Source organism: Ambystoma mexicanum, chromosome 6q (assembly GCF_040938575.1).
Source record: "Ambystoma mexicanum isolate Mex_15411 chromosome 6q, UKY_AmexF1_1, whole genome shotgun sequence".
NCBI classification, from domain to species: domain Eukaryota; kingdom Metazoa; phylum Chordata; class Amphibia; order Caudata; family Ambystomatidae; genus Ambystoma; species Ambystoma mexicanum.
In genome coordinates, this window is record NC_090937.1 from 1,597,480,974 (window position 1) to 1,597,501,770 (window position 20,797).

The 20,797-nt window shown below is 47.2% G+C and overlaps 1 protein-coding gene and 1 long non-coding RNA gene across 2 annotated transcripts in view; one reads left to right on the top strand and one right to left on the bottom strand.

The window, feature by feature from the left end:
* LOC138516882 (uncharacterized) overlaps positions 1 to 20,797 on the bottom strand; it is a 215,808-nt gene that overhangs the window by 143,258 nt on the left and 51,753 nt on the right. The window lies entirely within an intron of this gene.
* The window catches only part of LOC138516879 (E3 ubiquitin-protein ligase TRIM39-like), a 753,998-nt gene continuing 733,283 nt past the window's right edge, over positions 83 to 20,797 (top strand). The window contains exon 1 of the mRNA XM_069632328.1: positions 83 to 583. Coding sequence (XP_069488429.1) covers positions 173 to 583 — 411 coding nt within the window. The 5' untranslated portion in view covers positions 83 to 172. The remainder of the gene's footprint in view (positions 584 to 20,797) is intronic.

A 20,797-nucleotide genomic window follows, 5' to 3' on the forward strand; every position in this document is an offset into this window, starting at 1 on the left:
GGACCTTTAGGATGGGAAGCGCCTGCGTGGGTCCGCCCACGCATCTGATAATTAAGAAGAAGAAGAAGAAGGACTTGCAGGTAGCACGTGCCACATGTCACGCGCAGCTTCTACCTTTGCTCAATAACGGCGCGGGAAAACGTTTAACGGCTGCCCTTGACTTTACCACACCATGGCGGCTGAAGGCCAGGTCCAGAATCTGAAGGCGGAAGTCACTTGTTCCATCTGCCTGGAATTCTTCAAGGATCCGGTCATCATCGACTGTGGGCACAACTTCTGCCGCCCCTGCATCGCCCAGTGCTGGGAGGGGACCGATGAGCTCTCGTGTCCCCAGTGCAGAGAGCCCTCTCTCGGGAGATGCCTGCGGCCTAACAGGCAGCTCGGAAACATTGTGGAGATGTTAAAACAATTCCACCTGCCCGCCGCAGAAACGCCGGAGGGAGCCCTGTGCACGAAACACGAGGAAAAGCTGAAGTTGTTCTGTGAGGAGGACCTGGAAATGATATGTTTGGTGTGTAGAGAGTCGAAGGTTCACAAAACGCACACCGTGAGTCCCATTGAGGAGGCTGCTCAAGAATACAAGGTATGTCTGTGACAAAATGACGCAGCGTCTTCACAGCGCTCTCTGTGAAGGGTAGCGAATCGCTCGTAGTGCTTTCGGCAGAGTTTAAGATTTGTAGGTCTGGATAGAGATCTATAGCTTTCTTCCAGTTCTCCTGTAGCCGCTGCTGCTTATTTTAGAACAATATCCATGTGTAGGGGTCAAATAAAAATTCCTCTTGAACCCGGTAATACGTAGGAAAGACCGCACGTGTGTTGTAGATAGTCCAAAGGTTGTCACACAGGGCCTCGATCTACCCAGGAAGATGCTGTCTCTCCAGTAGTAGGGGATATGATTCTGCTGGCCCTGGCGTTTACCAATTTAACACAATGAGCCCCCTAACGGTTTCACTCTTTCACGCCCCTTTCCAAAGGTTATAATCCTATTTCCCACAGGCCCCAAACTTGCTCGGGTACATCAGCACAGGCCTTGCAACATCAACGAAATGAAGAGCTCGCCCGTTGAGAAGATGGAGACGGACAAAAAACTGGGTGGACCACCTCCTGCATCAAATGAAACGATGAGCACATTTTAGGCACACACTCTGAACCATTATACCATTATGCAAAACCTATGGCAGAGTCAGTCCTGTACTGCAGTGGACGCACACTAATATCCCTCAATCTCCTTAAAGAAGAGACATTCAACTAACATTGTTTTATGGGTCAGGTAAAGTATTTCACGTGTAAAGGTTTTTGAACTAGTCGCAAATCCCCTGTAGAAAACGATCCCTTACAATGAGGATATAACAGCCACACTGTGGCTACTTCCTAGATTGTTGAAAGGATTTATTCTGTTATATCCTCAATGTAAGGGGTCGTTGCCTAGATTGTTGAAAGGATTTATTCTAAGAGCTTGTAAAAACCTAATAAATCAATGTTAGGGGTTTCACCTTGCATGGGTATAAGCCCTGCTTGAAAACACATGTTAATATTAAAGGTATTTGTACTGCGCACCGTCTCCACTGGAGTATTCCCCAGGCGCTTTGGGAAATCTAAAAAGGAGGATGTGAAAAAAAGGGTGTGTGGGAGGTTAGTGGGGTGTAGATGGAAAAGGAAAGAGAGACTGTGATGTCCTGTTGGCATCTTCAGTTCGGTTTGCACTGTTCGCTGAGCTTGAGTGCGGTTTTCGGGTCGGAGCCATATTCCCATGTGTTGTTGTGCCTGTTATGTGTTTTGACTATTAGAACACCCTAATGGTGTTTCTGGGATGCTGATTGGTCAATCTGCAGGCTATACGCACTGATATAGCCCGCCAATTGATTACAGCCCGCAAATCGGGTGTTTGCAAAGCAAGCAGCTTCAACGTTGTATTCTGCAAAGTTGAAGCTGCTCGCTTTGGTGTATATTCAACGTTGTATTCTGCAAAGAACACTTTCATACACACCAAAGTAAGCAGCTTCAACTTTGTATTCTGCAACGTTGAAGCTGCTCGCTTTGGTGTATATGAAAGTGTTCATATACACCCGTGGTGCATATGAACACTTTCATACACACCAAAGTAAGCAGCTTCAATGTTGCACAATACAATGTGGAAGCTGCTTGCTTTGGTGTATATAAAGGTGTTCATATACACCACATGGGTGTATATAAACACTCACATACATCAAAGCAAGCGGCTTCAACGTTGTATTCTGCAGCTAAACAGTACGATTCACTGCGCCAAAAGAGGACGCCCAGGCTCCACTACTATTCTCAAAAGGGCCTGGGCGTCCTCGTAGAGCACGACAGTGATCTGTGAGGATTGCGCCTGTTTTAAGGTGTTACGGGCGCAATCCAATCTCGGCAGCATTTGTGTAAAATAACGACATATTCGTTATTTTACAAAAATGCTACCAAGAACACAGATGAACACGTTCCTATACAACAAAGTGAGCAGCTTCAACATTGCAGGATGTTGAAGCTGCTTACTGTGGTGTATAGGAAAGTCTTCATATATACCTTAATGGTGTATATGAACACTTTCATTTAAAGTGATCAGCTTCAACGTTGCAGCATGCAACGGTGAAGCTGCTCGCTTTAAATGAAAGTGTTCAAATACACCGCATGTTGAAGCTGCTCGCTTTGGTTTAAAGGAAAGTGTTCATATACACCCGTGCAGTGTATATGAACACTTTCTTTTAAAGCGAGCAGCTTCACCGTTGCATGCTGCAACGTTGAAGCTGCTCGCTTTGGTGTAAATGAAAGTAATAATAATATCTTTAATGTGATTTAGTTTAAATAATAAACTTTACACATATTCATCATTTCAATCTACATATAGTGACATAAAAACAAACATTATGTATATACATACATTAAGGAAAATAAAAATATAAAAATATGCATTTTATATCAAAATCAAATTAAGCACCCCACAACAATAGTCTTTATCTCTTAGTCTTGACGTATTTATGGCATATTAACCTCATTCTTCATTGTTACACTCCCCATATGCCAGCTTGGCCTGTGTATATCATAATAGGCCTCATAATGATGCACCCAGTTTGACTTCCACCTTCAGCCACACATTATACAGTGCAGTTAATAGCTGCATACTTTTGGTATTATACAATGGTTCCAAAACGACATTTCTCCTATAGTATCCCAGTTGTGTACATATTTTCCAAGGTAATATTTTATGTCACCCACCATTGCATGGCATTCAGTGAGGACATGCTTAGCTGTTTCAAGTAATTCCTGCTTCTGGCAGAAGCGACAGAATCGCTGTTCTTTAGGTATCTTGTCTATCATCCCCGTAATCATCTTGGTGGGAAGATGTTCTAATCTTAACAGGAGTATAAATCTTCTGAGCCTGTTGGACGGGCATACCATCAGATATTGTTGCGGTTTCTTGAATGTGTATAACCCAGATTGCACAAAATTATACCTTTTCAGCTTGCGGAGATGTTCGTAGTTCTCCAGCCAGTCCCATAGCGCTACCCGTCTACCCAATACAACCTGCATTTCCTCCGTGTACGGCCCTGCTCGGAGTGACCAACAGATGTCCCTCAACAGTTGTTCCATCTGGTTTGCCATTTGGCAGGTAGAACTTTCTTTATTAATTTCCAGGGCAACTGTCGTCAATAGAGCATTTCTCGTTCCATTCACCATCTTTAAATATAGCCCTACTCTCTTTTTCAAGACCAATGCTTTTAAAGATATCAGACCGAGCTCAAGTCTAGAAGAGCCATTCGAATACAGGTCGGGAGTCCCAATGCCTTCCTCCAATATTTAACCTCAATCAGTTGTAGCCAATTCAGCTCCAGTTGAATCAGTGCTTCTAATCCATACACCATCATAGGAGAGAATACTTGTATATATAGGTGGCGAGTTCCCCAAAGGTTGTAGCCTCCCTGTATTATTGTGAGTAATTTGAGCTGCTCTTATCATATGATTACGCTTGCATATAAGATATTCACCTTTGGGTTCAAAATCGATTCCAAGGTTTCTATACACAGGAACATATTAATTTCAACGCTATTAATATAGAGCTTAACACGTGTAGTTCTTTTACTTGTATATCTTATCACGTGAGTTTTCTCAATATTAATAGCAAGGCCATTGTTTCCAGAGTATTCCCAAAGGGCTAGGGCTGATCGACGTAATCCACTAATGGTGTGATCAAAGATCACCAGATCATCAGCATATGCAAGAACCGGGCAAGGTATTTTGCCAATGATCGGAGCACAATTATTAGCCAAGGCTATTGTCAGAGGTATATCATGTACATATAAATTGTACACTGAGGTGGCAGTCACACACCCCCGTTAACCCCTCTGTTCTGTAAGACTTCATCAGTCATATGGCCTTCCTGGTCTAATTTTAATTTCACTTTAGTATTCTGATGTAAAACCAGAGATAGTACAGGAGATCTTCTGGGCAGCCTAGTTTTTGTAGCTTTATCCATAGTTTCTCTCTAGGAATAGTATCAAATGCCGCCTTGAAATCGACATTGAGCGCGTACAGGGGTGGTTGTCCATTCTGTCGCGCCCTACTACGCATAATGTCCATAACCAAAAGGTTATTGGTGGTGGAATAACCTTGCCTACAACCGCATTGAAACCTGCATAAGATGTTAGATCGATCCACCCATAGCTGTAATTTCTTCAGTATTAGTGAGGCAAATAATTTACTGGTGGTATCGAACATAGAGAGTAATCTGTAGTAATTAGGATCCAGGCGATTTACCTTTTTGAATAATGGTATTAGGATTTCCGACTGCCAGGAGCACGGGACCTTACCTACACTCAATATCTTCGCAAACAAGATGTTGAGTAAAGCAGCCCAAAAGTCAGGATGGCTCTTAATTACAACATTGGCCAGTCCGTTAGGTCCAGGGGCCCTAGAAGATTTCAACAATTTGATCTTGGACAAGAATGAGTCATAGGAGATATCTATAGTGAGTTCAGATGGTATTTTACTTACCAACGTTGTTTCCTCACATTCAGTTGCTATATTACGGTTCTTCAGAAACCTAATCCACTTGGCACTACCAATGGGGTTTGCTATCTGTCGTGACTTATTCCCCCTAGCTTCATTCAGTACTGTCCAGATGTTGCATGTTTTCCTCAAGCAGATGGTCTGCACTAACCTTTTCCATGTTTTATATCTATCTAAGCTTCTCTTAGTCTTTATATCTGCCCGATATCTATTCTTTAATCTCTTAATAGTAGAGAAATAGGTCTCCCATGTCATGCTATATTTCTTAGCTCATCTGAGTTCCACCCTCAACAATCTCTTTGCGTCTCGTATGTACCTATCATATGTAGGAGGTTTCCCCTGTTCACTGATCATAGCTCTAACTGGGGTTGATGCATGTTTGTCAGAGAACATGTTGATCCATTCCTCAACATCATCCATGGACATCACATTAAATTCTTCAAAATCCGGGTAGCACACATTAGGTTTAGGTTTGTTTATTTATAAAGCGCAAGCCAGGCCCAGAGGCAACCGGGCGCATAATCTTGCAAACAGGTTATAATACACAATAAATACACAGTAAAATTTCCATAAATATACAGCAATGTACAGAGAAAAATACCATTAGCAGATTATAATACAAATACAGTAAAGAAGTGTAAATACACGTACCTTGTATTACACAAGGCAAGGAGGTCTGGGTGAGGGGTCTCATAGATCATGAGAGAACAGCCAGATTTTAGCGTTGTTCTTGAAGGCTTGGAACAACGGTTCAGCTCTGATAGGAGTGGGCAGAGTGTTCCAGAGTTTGGAGGCTAAAACAGGGAAGTTCACGCCACCCGCTTTTTGGAGTTTAAATCTAGGCAGGGTGAGGCTGTGAGTTTGGGCAGATCTCGTGGGTCGAGAGGTGGTGTGGAGTGTAAGGTGGAGGAGAGGTAGGGTGGGCCATTGTTATTCAGGCACTTATGGGTCAAGGCTAGGGTTTTCAGGGCAATTCTTTGATTTACCGGGAGCCAGCGTATGTCAGATCTGATGAAGGAGATATGGGAACGTTTCGGGATGTTTAAGGCTGCTCTTATGGCATTATTTTGTACGGCTTGTCATTTATTGAGGTTGGACTGGCTGGTCCCAAGGTAGAGAGCACTACAGTAGTCAATTTTGGCCATAATGAGTGTTCTGCCGAGAGTGATGCAGTTAATGGAGTTTAGAAAGGGTCTGCAGGCAGTGATAAGATTACAAGAATTGGCAGATGCAGACCTTACAGCATTTGTTTGTCTGTTCAATGAGAGCGTGGAATCGAGGTAAACGCCTAAGGTTTTAGTGTCTTTGGAGACCTTGATAACATTGTCGTCAATAGTGAAGGACTTGTAGGATTGAGCTAGATTGTTAAGGCGATAGCTTGATCCTAGTAGTAAGAGCTCATTCTTATCATCGTTAAGGCAGAGTTTGTGATGTGCGATCCAGGCCTGGGTGACCAGGTAGACATCATTCAGGGCTTTGGTGTCTGCCATGTAATCACCTGTGATAGGAATGAGTATCTGGGTGTCGTCCACGTAGTTTGTGTAGGAGACACCCAGATAGTCAAGCAAATCAAGGGGCTTGGTGAATACGTTGTACAACGTAGGGGACACACAAGCCTTGGGGGACGCCACAGTGAATAGGGGAGGTGTCTGCAGATGCTGTGGGTGAGAAGACCCTCTTACATCTTGCTCAGGAATGAGTGGATCCAGGCATTGGCAGAGTCAGAGAAGTGGGCTGCAGATTTAAGATGTTGGCAGAGTATTTGGTGGTTGACCAAATCGAAGGCCGCGGAGAGGTCAAGGAGCAGGAGTAGAGCTAACTTCCCATTATCCTTTAGCATCTCCATCTGAGTTTTTAGATCAATCAGGGCTGTTTCAGTGCCGTGTTTACGACGGAATCCTGATGGTCTTAACCCCAGGAGATTGTTGGATTCAAGGTAGTCTTGAATCTGCATGTAGGCTGCGCGGTCCAGGATCTTAAGCAAGAACGGGACCGTAGTGATTGGTCTACAATTGGTTGTGATGTTAGGGTCAAGGGAGGGTTTTTTGAGGAGTGGGATAACCCACGCATCCTTTAAGTTGTCAGGGACTATGCCCGTCTTGAAGGAGGCATTTATGAATGCTGTGATGAACGGGGCTAAGTCGTGAGAAGCTTCCTTGATGATAGGTGCAGAGCAAGGGTCACCTTGGCAGTTGGACGGTTTGAGTGGGTTTATGATTCCTTCTACTTCAGTGGTGGTGAGCAGGGAGAAGTAGAAAGGTTTATGAAAAGGGTTGGGTTGAGGAGTATTAAGTATTGGTGTGGTCAGTGGTTTGTCAGACTGTAAGGATTTTTGTTTGCCTCTGATTTTCGTTTGGAGAGTAGCAATTTTACCCAGGAGTGCTGTCTGGATATTCGTACGCCAGGTGCTATCTTTGGTACACGGGTCAGGAGGGGGTGCAGTTGTCTCAAGTTCCTTAAGAATTTTTAATTGTTCCATGGTGTTAGACTGGGCTGACACAATACGGTTGTTGTAGGAATCTGTTTTAGCATGGAGTATGGCATCTTTATAGTTGATGGTGGGTAGCAGGAGACAATCCTTATGGGTGTCAGAAGGGTGGCTTTTCCAGCGTGACTCTGCAATACGTTTCTCTTTGCGTAACACTCTGAGTTGGGGAGTGAACCACGGGTTAAGGTGAGCGCCCTGTTTAGATCTCCTGAGTTTGAGCGGGGCAATAGCGTTAATGGCTGCAAGCACTGACTGGTTGTACATGTCGGCTAGGATGGTGGGGTTCCGAACACATGTCAGGCGCATTATTAAGGGTGGGAAGGATGAGGGGAAGTAGTTTTTCCGTGGTTATGTTCTTTTTATTTCTGGTAAGGGTAGCTGGGGCAATGGGAGGCGAGGGTAGGGAGGCAACGTCGATACTGAAGGTGATAATGTGGTGATCAGACCAGATGCAAGGGGCATTCAAGAGTATGCTGATATTGCAGTTGGTGTCACTGAGCCAGTCAAGGGAACGTCCTTTGATGTGGGTGGGTTCCTGTATATGGAGTGAGAATCCTAGATCTGTTAGGGTGTTGGCAAGGTTGAGGGCCGCAGAGTCATTAGGGTCTTGGTAGCCTAGATTAAGGTCACCAAGAATGATGGTTTGAGAGTTTGATTTCTCTTTATCAAGTACTAATGCAGAGATGTCATCCACAAAGGATGTGGGAGGACCAGGGGGTCTGTATATTAGGTGGATGGTGACCGTTTGGTTGGCTGTAAATTGGAGTTTGACAGAGAGTAACTCAGCGGGTTCCACCTTAATGCTGGGGATGGTTCTAAGTCTTAAAGTGTTTCTGTAGATAAATGCAATTCCTCCACCTCTAGAGGTGCGGTCACATCTGATGATGGAGTAGACTGTGGGGATAGCCAGAGAGAGTGCAGGGCCTGATGCAGAATGTAGCCAGGTCTCAGAGATGGCGATGAGGTCAAGTTCCTGAGTCTTGATCAGATCAGCAATGTCCAGCGCGTGGACAGCTATAGACCTTGCATTGATCCGAGCGGCATTAATTAGGCTGACGTTACTTATGGAAGCAAGGTTGGGCTGAGGGCAGTGGGGCGTGGGTGAGGTGGGCGTTTGTGGGCACAGGCTAAATGTCAGAGTTTTCAGATATAGGCAAGGGTACATAGGGTGACCCTTCTTACCCATAATTCTAGAGCCTAGTCTTAAATTTCTTAGGGGGGTAGAGCAAGGTTGGTTAGGTTAGGTTTTTTGGCAAAATGGTCCAGCCAGAAGGCAGGCGCGTTGAGATAGATGTTGTGGTTCTGAGATACTAGGGTGGAATGGGTAACGACAGGACTATAGGTGAGGGCCATGCATGTGGTGTGCAAGGTGCTGAATGCAACTACACTGGATGATGAGAGATAGAGCGTCCAGGTAGCTACTCACACTAGCAGTAGTACTTGTAATATGGAGAACAAAGGCCTTAGGGTGGACATACAGGGTAACATGTTACATTATTTAGGGCTTCCTCTGCTCGTTGTATATTCCTATCGGACCACCGAATACTAGTACCTGCCTGATTCACTTTTATGTTCCCCATGCTACTCAGTTGAATATCATCTTCAGGAGTGTCAAATGAACATGTCAATATAGCATGATCACTCCAGTTGTTTGGTACAACAGCCATATCATTAACAAGCAGTAACATACTCGGGGAAACAAATATATTCTAGTGTACTGTCCGATGATCCATTGTTCCATGTGGGTTTACCTGGATGATCACTTTTCGTTCTACCGTTGATCATCTCAAGCGCCCAATTTTGAAAAAAATCCACCCAGCATAACCCTTCCCCCTCTGTACCATTGCACATTGTGAATGCAGTTTAGGGTTAGTAGTTCTCAATTCCCCCCCTAGCATATGAGCATTAAAGTCTCCAACCACACATACATCAGCATTCTCATGAGTTCTTAACCAATTAGCCAGTAGCTCATGCAGGGCTTTCTGTATTGGCTCTCTCATCCCTGCCCCAGGTGGATTATATAGGCAGACCACAAGCATTCTATCAGTACTGCCCTTGCCTTTATGCACTATTTCAACAGCAATTATGTGGTCATCTTGGCTCACATCAATCCTGGAGCAAAAGATATTAGACACCACAATCCATAGTCCACCGTAGGGCCGTCCCCTTTCTCCTCTTTTAGAAAATGTCTGAAAACCCTTGAACCCATCCAAGAACAAGGGATTCATTGCCAATGTTTCTTGCAGACAGATGCAATTGTATGTGATTAACTGGGTCATCGGCCTCTTTCGATTTAATAAAAGGGCAAAGCCCCGGCAGTTCCATGATACCAAAGATAATTTTCATTTGCATGCAGTGACCATAGGTAATGCCTCCGCCAACCACTTCAGCACAGATTGTACATCTGTCAGTTCCACCTTTTTTCCAATTGGTAGACTGGGGCAGGCGACAGTAGAGTCAGCTGAAACTGTTTCCGGCTTCTGACAGCTGGATTCATTCTACTTCAAATCTGCATCTATCTCGATATCCACTGTCCTCAGCTCTTCTTTATGTCCTTAATAATTGGGCTGTAGATATGAATTTAGAGTGCAATGCTGACACCTTGGGATTGGATCCTGACAATGGTTCCAAGAATTGAAAGTCATCAGATTGTAATACTCTTAATTGGGGCACTGAAAACATTCTCTTCAGAAATTCCGATCGTGAGAGCCATGTACATTCGCCACTTTGATATAGATTTTTAATGATGCAAATACGATTTCCCCAAACTTCGTTGCCCTCATTAATAGATTCTGAAGTAGATAATTCTGGAATGGATGGACTGCCTTGGTTACTCTCAGCCTCGGAGGTATTTAAGGGAATAAAATCTTCCTCAGATGTAGACTCAATGATTGAAGTCTCTAATTCCATACCCCGTTTGGGGCTTTCACATCCTCCGCTGTCAGCAAGCTAGTCAGTCGGCCATCCCCCAAAGCCTTCCGTTTCTTGGCACGGGCAGCTCTCTTTTTAGCTTTTTTAGAGCGAAAAGAAGTCATCACCGGCTCTGTCAGAGGAGACCCGTGACTACTCACTCTATTCCCCCTAGGTGCTTGCTTGGCCATTCTTTGCTGCTTACGTGTAAGTGGAACGTCTATGTGTTCCGATCGAGCTGGATCTGGGTCTGGTGCTTGTCGGTGCTGTATTTCGCTCGCCATCTGAATGGCTTCTGATAAATTACATTCCACCTCCTCTAGCACATTCTGTCTTTGTGCTTTATCATTGATCAATGCATCCGTGTTTGCCAATATACGCCCAGAAATCTGTAATAAGATTTTTAATGCAAACTGCAGAGACGCCACGTATGCTTGTATTTAAGCAGTTTCCTTGGCACTGGGATAGCTGTTACTTGCTCTTTCCTCTTCAATGTCAGAGGTAGTGTCAATGATTAAATTGGATGAGGCAGATAATCTGCCCATGGTCCCCGCCAGATTAGATGGGTCTACATGATCTTTAGACTAGCTCTCCATCTGTGGGATATCCATGCTCCCAATTGGCACTACTAACTGTGGAGTCATGCCTCCCTGTATGCTCAAGCATAGATCTAAAAGGGAGTTATTATCAATATCTTCAAAATTCTGCAAGCTTCCCAAATTAGAGGTGTTCGTTTCGCGCACAATGGGTGCCTCCAGAACTGTAGAGTTGATTTCAATTGCGGGATTCAGGGGAAAAAATCCTGTGATCCTACCTTGATCGGCAGGAATGCCCTTCTTGGGATTATTCTTCTTGCCTTTCAGTTCATCTACGGCTACCACCATAGCTTGCTCCTTCTTTTTTCTTCTTAGGTTATATATTTAGAAAGAGCAGGCTTTTTTGTAGGTGCCATTTACTTTTGTCTTTATAGACACTGCTCACGCCAAAATTACCCCAGTCCGGGTGAAAACGTTTATGTTATAGACTAGTAGTGGGTCAGCTCACAACTGTTTAAAAAGCAAAACACAGAGAGACTCTGGGCCTCATTACGACTTCGGTGGTAGCCATGCCGTTATTGGCGGCATGGCTGCCGCCGAAATCGCGTCTGGGTTCCCAGAATGGGGAATTACCGGGCTATTCCGAGTTCGGCGGGCCCGGTAATTCCTCCCTCCAGGAACCCGGGGCTGGACCTTCCCCATTCCAGCCCCCATAGGGCTGAATGGGAATGGGAGAGGGAGCAAACAACGGGCTGATTACGAGTGGCCCGTTGTTTGCTCCCTCTTCCCCTCACGGGACCCGGTAAAGACGCCTGGTTTTACCAGGCGTCCTTACCGGATCCTGCGAGGGGACCTCGTAATGGGGCGCAACGTGTTTAACGGGTCTGCCTCCTTTTGCAGAGCCTGTTAACCCGTTCCGTCAGGGTTGTAATGAGGCCCCCTCTGTCTATTGTGACAGGTTTCAGGATCAAAGGGAACGAATCCCCACAGTCTCCTGACCACTGCCACTAACTATGTCTCAGCTTTATATTTGGAAAAGGGGTGCAGATTACTATGGGTGAGAAAGTGCCAATCTGGGCTAACAAAATAGTCACAACACACACCCATAAATCCATCCTACACCCAGTATCACTAGGCTGCTACACCACACCTTGAACCGCACAGCTGTGCCAGCCCAAACCGCAACCTTTAAGATAATCAAGGGCTGCCTCATATAGCTTTATTTAGCAGGTCGTAGAGATAATGGGGTCGGGGGCGGGAGTATGCAGCTGTGGGCGTAGTTAAAGAGGGCCCAACCGGTACTGATGTCAACAGCCACAGCACCCAGCCATATGCAGCTCACCTGTTCCCAGAGACCCCAGCCACTCCCAGTCCCAACGGGCAGCACGGCACAGGAGGCAGCACCACCAGGACACCACAGCCCGCTTTCCACGGGGCCACTCAGCCACAGCCTTGCTCCCCGCACTCCACTCCGCTCCCGGTTCTCGGCTCCCACTCTCAGCTCACCGCTCTCGGCCAAAGCAGCGGCGTCAGTAGCATGCTAGCTTCCTCGCGCTCCAATCAGAGAAAGGGACCCTCTCCCCCGAGAAGCCGTGCGCCACACACAATGCCGGACCAACACAGTAGGCGTGTCAAGCCGCATCTCAGCCAGCGGAAAACAGAAAGAGGCCTCCTCCGACAACACCACTCACTCGCAGTATGCAACGGTGAAGCTGCTAGGTTTGGTGTAAATGAAAGTGTTCAAATACACCCATGTTTTGTATATGAACACTTTCATGTACACCAAAGCAAGCAGCTTCAATGTAACGTTGAAGCTGCTTGATTTGGTGTACATGAAAGTGTCCATATTCGCTCGGGCCATTGATTCGGTCTTCAGGGCCCATAACGCCCGGTACGGCCCTCGCTGCAGGTCTATAAAGCTATATTATCTCGGTGTGGTGAAGTACGTGCGGGTTGCTGTGTAGAGGTGGTTGTGTGAGTTTCTGAGTGATTAGTGTGTGCATAAAATTTAGGTTTTAGAGCTGGTTAGTGTTTTTTTCTTACCTCTTTTTGTATTTTGCGCTCCACATCTACAATTATCCTGAATCGTCTAAAATGACACCTAGTGATCTGAGTATTCATTCAGAATAGAACGTTTCCTTGACTGCAAAACAGCAAAATCGACACTTGGGACAAATCCAGATATTGTAAACCCTTCTTCTTAACAAATGGACTGCTAGCCTTAGCTGACACTTTGTGGGATAAACAACTCTGGATATCACAGCGGTGGAGGAACAATGATCATTCTCTATCTGTGTTTTTCACTAGGCACCTTAGGATCGGGAACCAAGGTCTCCTAACACTAAGAGAAGCACTAGAATATGATTAGCCATCTCACTCTTGATGTTCACTAGAACCTTGGTGATTAGGGTGAAAGGAGGCAACACATACAGGCCCTTTAGGGAGCATCTGTTCCCCTGTGTCAGAGTATCCAGACATATGGAGAAGGACATAGGCAACAACCTATTCTCTATCTGTAATCGGTCAATCGACAGGACTCTAAACGTGAAGCTGCTCTCTTGGAATGCCATCTGCTACTTTCTGCTCCAGTGACAAGGGACGCGCCCTGCTCAGTCCTTCGAGCATAAGGCTGAGAGTCCCCTTAAAGCATACTGCCAATATGTATCACATTCTCTCTCCTCAGTCATTATTGGGTTGCAACCGTAGAGCGGGACATGCTCATGGTAATTCCCTGCTGGTTGACACATGATTTTCCAAACATGTTGTCTGTTTTGAGACATATTTGCTCTATATCAAACAACAAAGGTGGCGAAAACTCCAGAATTAGACCCACAAATTATTACTTTCATTTCCAAGGGCTAGAGAGACCTTAAAAAGGGTATGGACCGGGCCTGGAAGAGCTGCCAGAAAATGTCTTAAACATGGCGGCCCCAATGCTAAGATTATGGACTTGGCAGAAAGAGCCAGGGATACGCAGTAGCCGGTGGACCCAGGCGTCCTAACCAGCTAGGCTCAAAGGGCAGTGTGCCTCCTAGGGAATGCAAATTGTGCCCTGTCGTCTAAGAGGAGGCGAGGACCGCTATTGAAAATTGATTTGAAACTAGGAGACCTAGCGTCCTAAGGGCAGGAAAAGCCTCTCAAGGATTGCTATTTGGTGAAGCATTAGCAAAAGAGATGGGGAGATTTGTGGGCACATACTCGGGCCTTGAGAAGGCCCAAACATCCATTAAAAAGAGTTTTTGCCGGGACCGGTCGCAGCAGAGGTTGTGCATTCAATTGTTTCCAAACTCAGAACCCAAGACCCCATTACTGTGAGTCCCATCAATAAGACACTTTCTACCCGGTGCGTGGGCGCTGAAACCGAGGGTGCAGAGGATGAGTTTATTACCATCACCCAAATTCACAATCAGGTGAGAAGCCCGAAAACCTACCCCCCTGTGTGGGGCAGGACACTGTTATGCTTATGAAATTGGCAAAGGCTTTCAAGTGATGCATGGCTGCTACAAACTGTGATAGGTTTTCAGCTAGAGTTCGGGCCACAGCGAGTACAGCGAACCAGGCCCAAGCGGTTCATGCTAGCGCGCGGTGTCCGACCTTCTAGAAAGAGAACTGACCCAGCTAGCAAGCAAACACGCGACAGAACGCAGCAACGAGACAGCGGCTGCCTTCATAAGCAACTTGTTCCTGGTGCACTGGAAAGAGAAAGTAGGGCTAGTTATAAACCTGAAGGAGCCAGATGGGTGTCTGGTTTACAGTCACTTCAGTATGGAAGGAGTGCACCTCCTCCGGGGCATCCTCCGGAAGGGGAACGGGTTAGTGAGGTTGAACCTGAAAGAAGTTTACCTGCCGATTCCGATCGCCAGAGAGCATTGCAGGTTCCTCAGCTTCCTATGGAACGATCAGGTATCAGTGCCTTCCGTTCGGGCTGTCCTCAGCGCCCTGGGCCTTCATGGAGGTCATGAGGCCAGCATCGGCAGCCATGAGGGAAAGAGATATCTGTATGATTGTTTACTTGGACGACATCCTTATGCTGACGGACGACAAGCGAGTCCTTGTCGACAAGATGCAGTGGGCGTCCCAGTTCCTGTCATCCCCAGGGTTTCTGATAAATTGGGGGAAATTAGATCTGGTCCCCAGGCAATGACTAGAGTTTCTGGGATTCGTAGTAGACACACCAAAGGCTATTCTAGAGCTGCCAGCCTCCAAGATGAGAGCAATAAAAAAGGAGTTGAGGGCTGCATTAGCAAAGTATATATATCTCTTCAAGCTTTGGCAAGAATTGCTGTACTCTTAGCAGCCTCGATACAGACCATCTTTCAGGCCTCCTACATTACAGAGGTCTTCAGAGACTGAAGATCTGGCACTTGCAAGAAGATCTGGGATATCACCAGCTAGTGGAAGCTAGCAAGCCATCTTTGGAAATATCCTGGAACTCGTAATAGAGTCAGACACCAGCAGACCAGGCTGAGGAGCGAGGTGCGGCCATCTAGAGACAGGTGGTCGCAGAAGGAGCTATTTCTCCACATCACTTGCTTAGAACTGCTTGCAGGTTCTATTGTGTTAAAAGCATTTACCAAGGGCAAAGCGGAGTGTTGCATTCTGCTCAGGATGGACAACATCTCAGCAATTTGACACATCAACCACCTGGGGGGCACGCAGTCGCATATGCTGGTAGAGCTGACCAAGTACTTCTGGCATTACTCCCCCGATCGGAAGATCTATGTGGCAGTGGAGTACATTCCGGGTGTGCAGAACATGGTAGCGGATTAGAACTCTTGCTACTGGCACGATTCCAGCAACTGGATGCTGCAGAGAGAGGTGTTCGTGCGAATTGCAGCCCCCTGGGGACCCTTGGACACTGACCTATTCGCATCCAGGTTGAACAGACAGTTACCAAGGTTTTTCAGCTGGAGACTGGGCCCAGAGGCACGCGGGGCGGGTGCTTTTCTTCAAGCGTGGTCAGGCGCTATACTTCCCCTCTTCATGATGTTAGCAAGAGTGTTATCAAAGATCAGGAGAGAGGGGGTGGAAGCTGTCATCAAATCCCTGAACGGAAGTTGCAAGCATGGTTCACACTTGTTATGGAACATTCTTCGGATTTCCCGCAAGTGATTCCCCCCAAGGAGGATCTTCTAGCGGACCCGTCAGCAAATAATTTTCTGATGAGGACAGGCCAACTACCTCTGCTAGCATGCAGGGTATCGGGAGCAGGTGGTGCCTGCGGGGCATTTCAGGAACAGTTGCTGAGTTCATGAAACCATCCTGGGCCCTCTCTATGCTCAAGAGTAATGAGGCAGCATGGAGAAGATGGGACATATGTTGCAGCCAGCGCAACCTTCATCACATTTGAGCCCCTTTAGTGCAAGTGCTCAACTTTCTAGCTTCTCTGGCCAGAGGCGGGAAAGCATTTTGGACCATAGGAATTTACAGACCTGCAATTTCATCAGGGCATGACCCGTAAGACGAAGCCCCCATGGGGGAGCACCCTGCAGTAGTGAGACTAATCGAAGCGTCAAAATAAGTGCTCCCTCATTCCTAAATATGCGTGACTATGAAGTTAGGACAGATGAGGTGAGGCCAGCAGAAGTGTCTCGGCTGCTCACCATGCACAGAAACACATTCAAGGTCGGTGGTGGCAGCGATGATAGCCTGTTTGAGAGAAGTCATGTCCCTGGCAGGAATAGATGTATCACGATTTACCATGCCAATCCATCTGCAGTCTGCACCACGCCTCTTCCCTCTCGGCACACTGAGCAGATTGGCTGCCTACACGACCATCAATCTGTATTCCGAGCATCCAGAGGCACAGTAACTGCTCTTCTGAAAACCTGTGAACAACAGCTTGCATTGCTGGACTCATAACTCTCCTGCTGTTCTCATTCTACTCTATCCCTCCTCTGCATTTGATACGGACAACCACTCCCTTCCTCATAAAAAGGCTCCACAATACCCTTGGTATCTCGGAGTGGGCACTGGACTGGCTGACCTTCTTATTCACTGATCGTCCCTCCCTGGTGATCTTGGGCTCTTTCTCCTGTCCTACCTCTATCTCTATCTATGGCGTCCCCCAGGGATACAACCTCTCACCCTGGCTCTTTAACGTCTATCTCGCTCCACTTGCTCACCTTTTTTCGACTTTCTCCTCCACTTCCAGTGTTATGACGATAACACACAACTCTTCTTCAAACTTCCCACTGACCCTTTTCTACTTCCTCTACCATTCCTGACTGCCTTTCTTCTGTCTAGTCCTGGTGTGCTTCTAATGACCTCTGCCTCAATGCCAGCAAGACTGAGATCCTTCCTATTGGGATTCCTGCTCCCACCTTCATCCCTTCTCTCTGGCCACCTTCTATGGGCTCCCCCTCATCCTTCTGAAGCTAGAAACCTCTGAGTCATCTTCAACTTCTCTTTCCTCCCTCACATGGCTACAAGATCCTCTCTGCACCCAGGTCCACCTAGTCCGGAGGGGGTGTAGCCCTGATCTTTTCTGAGTGGATTCCTGCCTCTTTCATTCCCACGCAAACGTACTCCTCTTTTGAATGCCTTGTCTGCAGGCTTTCTCTCTCCTAGCCACTCTCTCACTGTGGCAACCGGCCTCATGGTCAGATCACCTAATTTCTCTCTGAGTGGACGGACCTCTCCTCCTCCCTCCTGGCCTCAACCACTCAACTCTTCCTTCTTGGTGAACTCAATATCCATCTAGACTCCTTGCTCCTCCTCTGTACTCTTCTGTGACCTCTGCCATTCCCTCTCCTTTTCCATCCTCCCCTCTGGCCCGACTCACTCTACAGGGCACACACTTGATGTCTTGATCTCCCCTGAACTCCCCCTCTCCATCCATCTGACCACTCCTCTCTCCTGGAGTGATCACTCCCTCCTCTCCTCCCCTCTCTCCCTCCCCCCCCAGACCAAGCCAACCCCAACACTGCCACCTACCTTCTTGGATTTCTGGACTATGAAGTGTGTGTCAGTTGAGGCTTTCGTTGCCACCTTCCCTCCCTGCCCCACATCCCTCCCTCACATCCTTCCTGACACAGCCCTGTCCATGCTCTACGCTTCCATTTCCGATACTCTTGATGCTCTTGCCTCTGTCATGAGATCCGCTTGAAGCCCAAAGCCAAGTGCAATTCCTGGTACGACTCTGACCTAGCTACACTTAAAGTAAGTGTAGGGTGGCTGAGAGGAAATGGAGGACTTCTTGTACATCCTCTGTGCCTGCTCCAAAGGCAATACCGACTCTCTGTCCACTCTAAGAAGAGGGCCCACATCCAAGCCCCTGTCTCTGCGGCATCCAACAACTCGGCTGAACTCTTTAAAATCTGCAAGGAGCTGGCGAAACCTGCTGCAGTCTCTACCTCTCCTGTCGCCTCCCAGGCCCTTTGCACAGCCCTTGCCTCTCACTTCATCTCAAAAACCCAGGATACTCTGTCCACCCTCTCGTCCCCTCCCTCTTGTCTCCCCTCTCCTTCTGTGAACTCTGGCCTCCCTACAGCCCCGCCCCAACCCTCTTTCCTGTCCTTTCCTCTCTTCTCCCCTGACAAGGTCTTTAGAGTCCTGGCTACGAAAGTCTCAGCAAAACAGGTTCTTCCTGTTCTTCCAAAACCATCAAGGACCACATTGACACCCTGGCTCCTGCCCTGGCTGATTTCAGCAACCTCGCCTTCGTTTCCGGATCCTTCCCCTCCCCTCTGAAGCACTCTTGTGCACCCTCTTCTCAAGAAACCAACAGCGGACCCTTCCTGTCCAGCTAGCGATCGCCCAATCTCCATCACTCCTTTTCTGGGCAAAGTCCTGGAAAAGCTGGCCACCTTCATTCTGATTCTGTTGGTTGTCTTCACGACCATCAGTCTGGCTTTAAAGCTGCCAGAAACACGGAAACTGCTCTCATGAAAATCTGTGACGATTTGCTCTCCAACCTTAACATCCCCTCTGCCCCCATCTTACTTGATATTCTCTTCTGCCTTCACCACGGTCAACCATACCATCCTGCTCAACCGTCTCTGTGACAACCTGGGTATCACCGATCAGGCTCTGGCCTAGCTGACCTCCTTCCTCTCTGATTGACCTTCCCAGGTCCAACTTGGGTCCTTCCTTTCATCTATCTCCCTTTCTACCTGCGGTGTTCCCCAGGGTTCCGACCTCTCACCCTGGCTTTTCAACCAATACCTGGCAACTCTCGCCCACCGCATTGCCATTTTCTGCTCCAATTTTCAGTACTATGCCGATGACATCCAACTCATTTTCAGGCTTCCCCCAGCCACCTCTTCTCCTTCTCTCATCTCTGATTGCCTATCTGCCATTCAGGAGTGGTGGGCTGGCAGCGATCTCTGCCTTAATGCCAACAAGACGGGGATCCTCCTCATCGGCATACCTTCACCCTCCTTTCCTGTCACTCTCTGGCCGGCCTCCTTTGGCCCTCCCCCTACCTCCACCTGCGAGGTCAAGAACCTCAGGGTCATCTTTGACTCCACGCTTTCCTTCTCTGCCCACATCTGATGACTCTAAAAAGGCATACTTCCTACTGCACCTCCTCAGAGGTATTCTGCCTTTCCTCTCCTTCCCCCAGAAGCTCACTGTCTCTCTAGATCGGGTTCTCTCTAGGTTGGATTATTGCAACAGCCTCTTTCTAAATCTTACTGCTTCTACTCTCCGCCCTTTGCAACTTATCCAAAGCAGGACTTCAAGGCTTGTCCTTGGCCTCAAGCCCTGGGATCGTTTCTCTCCAGCCCTGAAATCTCTCCACTGGCTCCCAGTGTTTCCAATGATTAAATTCAAGACCCTTTACATTGTCCACAAGGCTTTCTGGGGCCTGGGTCCAAAATACCTTCAGTAGTCCCTCCATAAATACCTTCCTGTCATGGTCATGAAGTTAGGGGAACAGGCATGCAGGGGTCGCATGCACAGGAGACCTGGGTGGTCACTGTCCTGGCGCCTTTGGTGCCAGGCTCATGAACAAAAGTAAACATGGACATCCATTTAACACCAAAAAGCTTTTATTATGGACATAGCACTTCAGATGCATTAACCTTGAACATTCCATCCATTATGCAGGATGCATTAATCTTGGACATCCCATCCATTAAACAGCCCCAAGTGTATTCTTGGGTGTGGCTGCTAATGGATCGCCTTTGCACGTGCTCATTCTCTAGGAGTGGCAGGGTGTGGCTGGTAAGCCAGCCCTAATGGGCGTACCCACAATCTCAGCTATATAAGCTACCCCGATCCTCAAGACAGACGCATCGCGTTATTCTGCACTTGCAAGCAGCGTAACGCTCACCGTCGCCTGAGGTCAGCCTTACCTTTCAAGATCCTACTTCCTGGGCATCCTGCTTCCTGCCAGCATACTTACCAACTGGGGGAAGCTGTTCTTACCTGTACATCTCTTCGGCGAACCAAGTATTCATCTTTACACTTTCCGGAACGCCGAAATCTTCATCTTGGCACCACAGCATGACACGCGCCATTGTCGACAGCAGCGCCTGCAAGGAAAAACAGAAGACAAGGTTAGTCATCGAAAAAACTGTCAGTTTAAGGTTGCGCTTCGCCATACTTTGCGCTTTTCCTTAAACCATCACTTACCTGCTGATGGTTGCCTTCATCTTCCATCAGGCCGCGTCTCACGGCTGCATTGAGGCTGCATTTCCATCTAAGGGAAGAAAACAAAAGAGAGACATTATTGCTGGCATAAATAGGAGCAACATATAAAGACATTAAACAGAACAAACAGCATCACAAGAGCTCAAGAAAGACTTACCAATCATAAGGAGAAGCATAGTTGCAGCTGGACTGGACTAATCCTTATCAGGGTCAGTGAAGGAACTAGATCCCATTCAACGCGCCC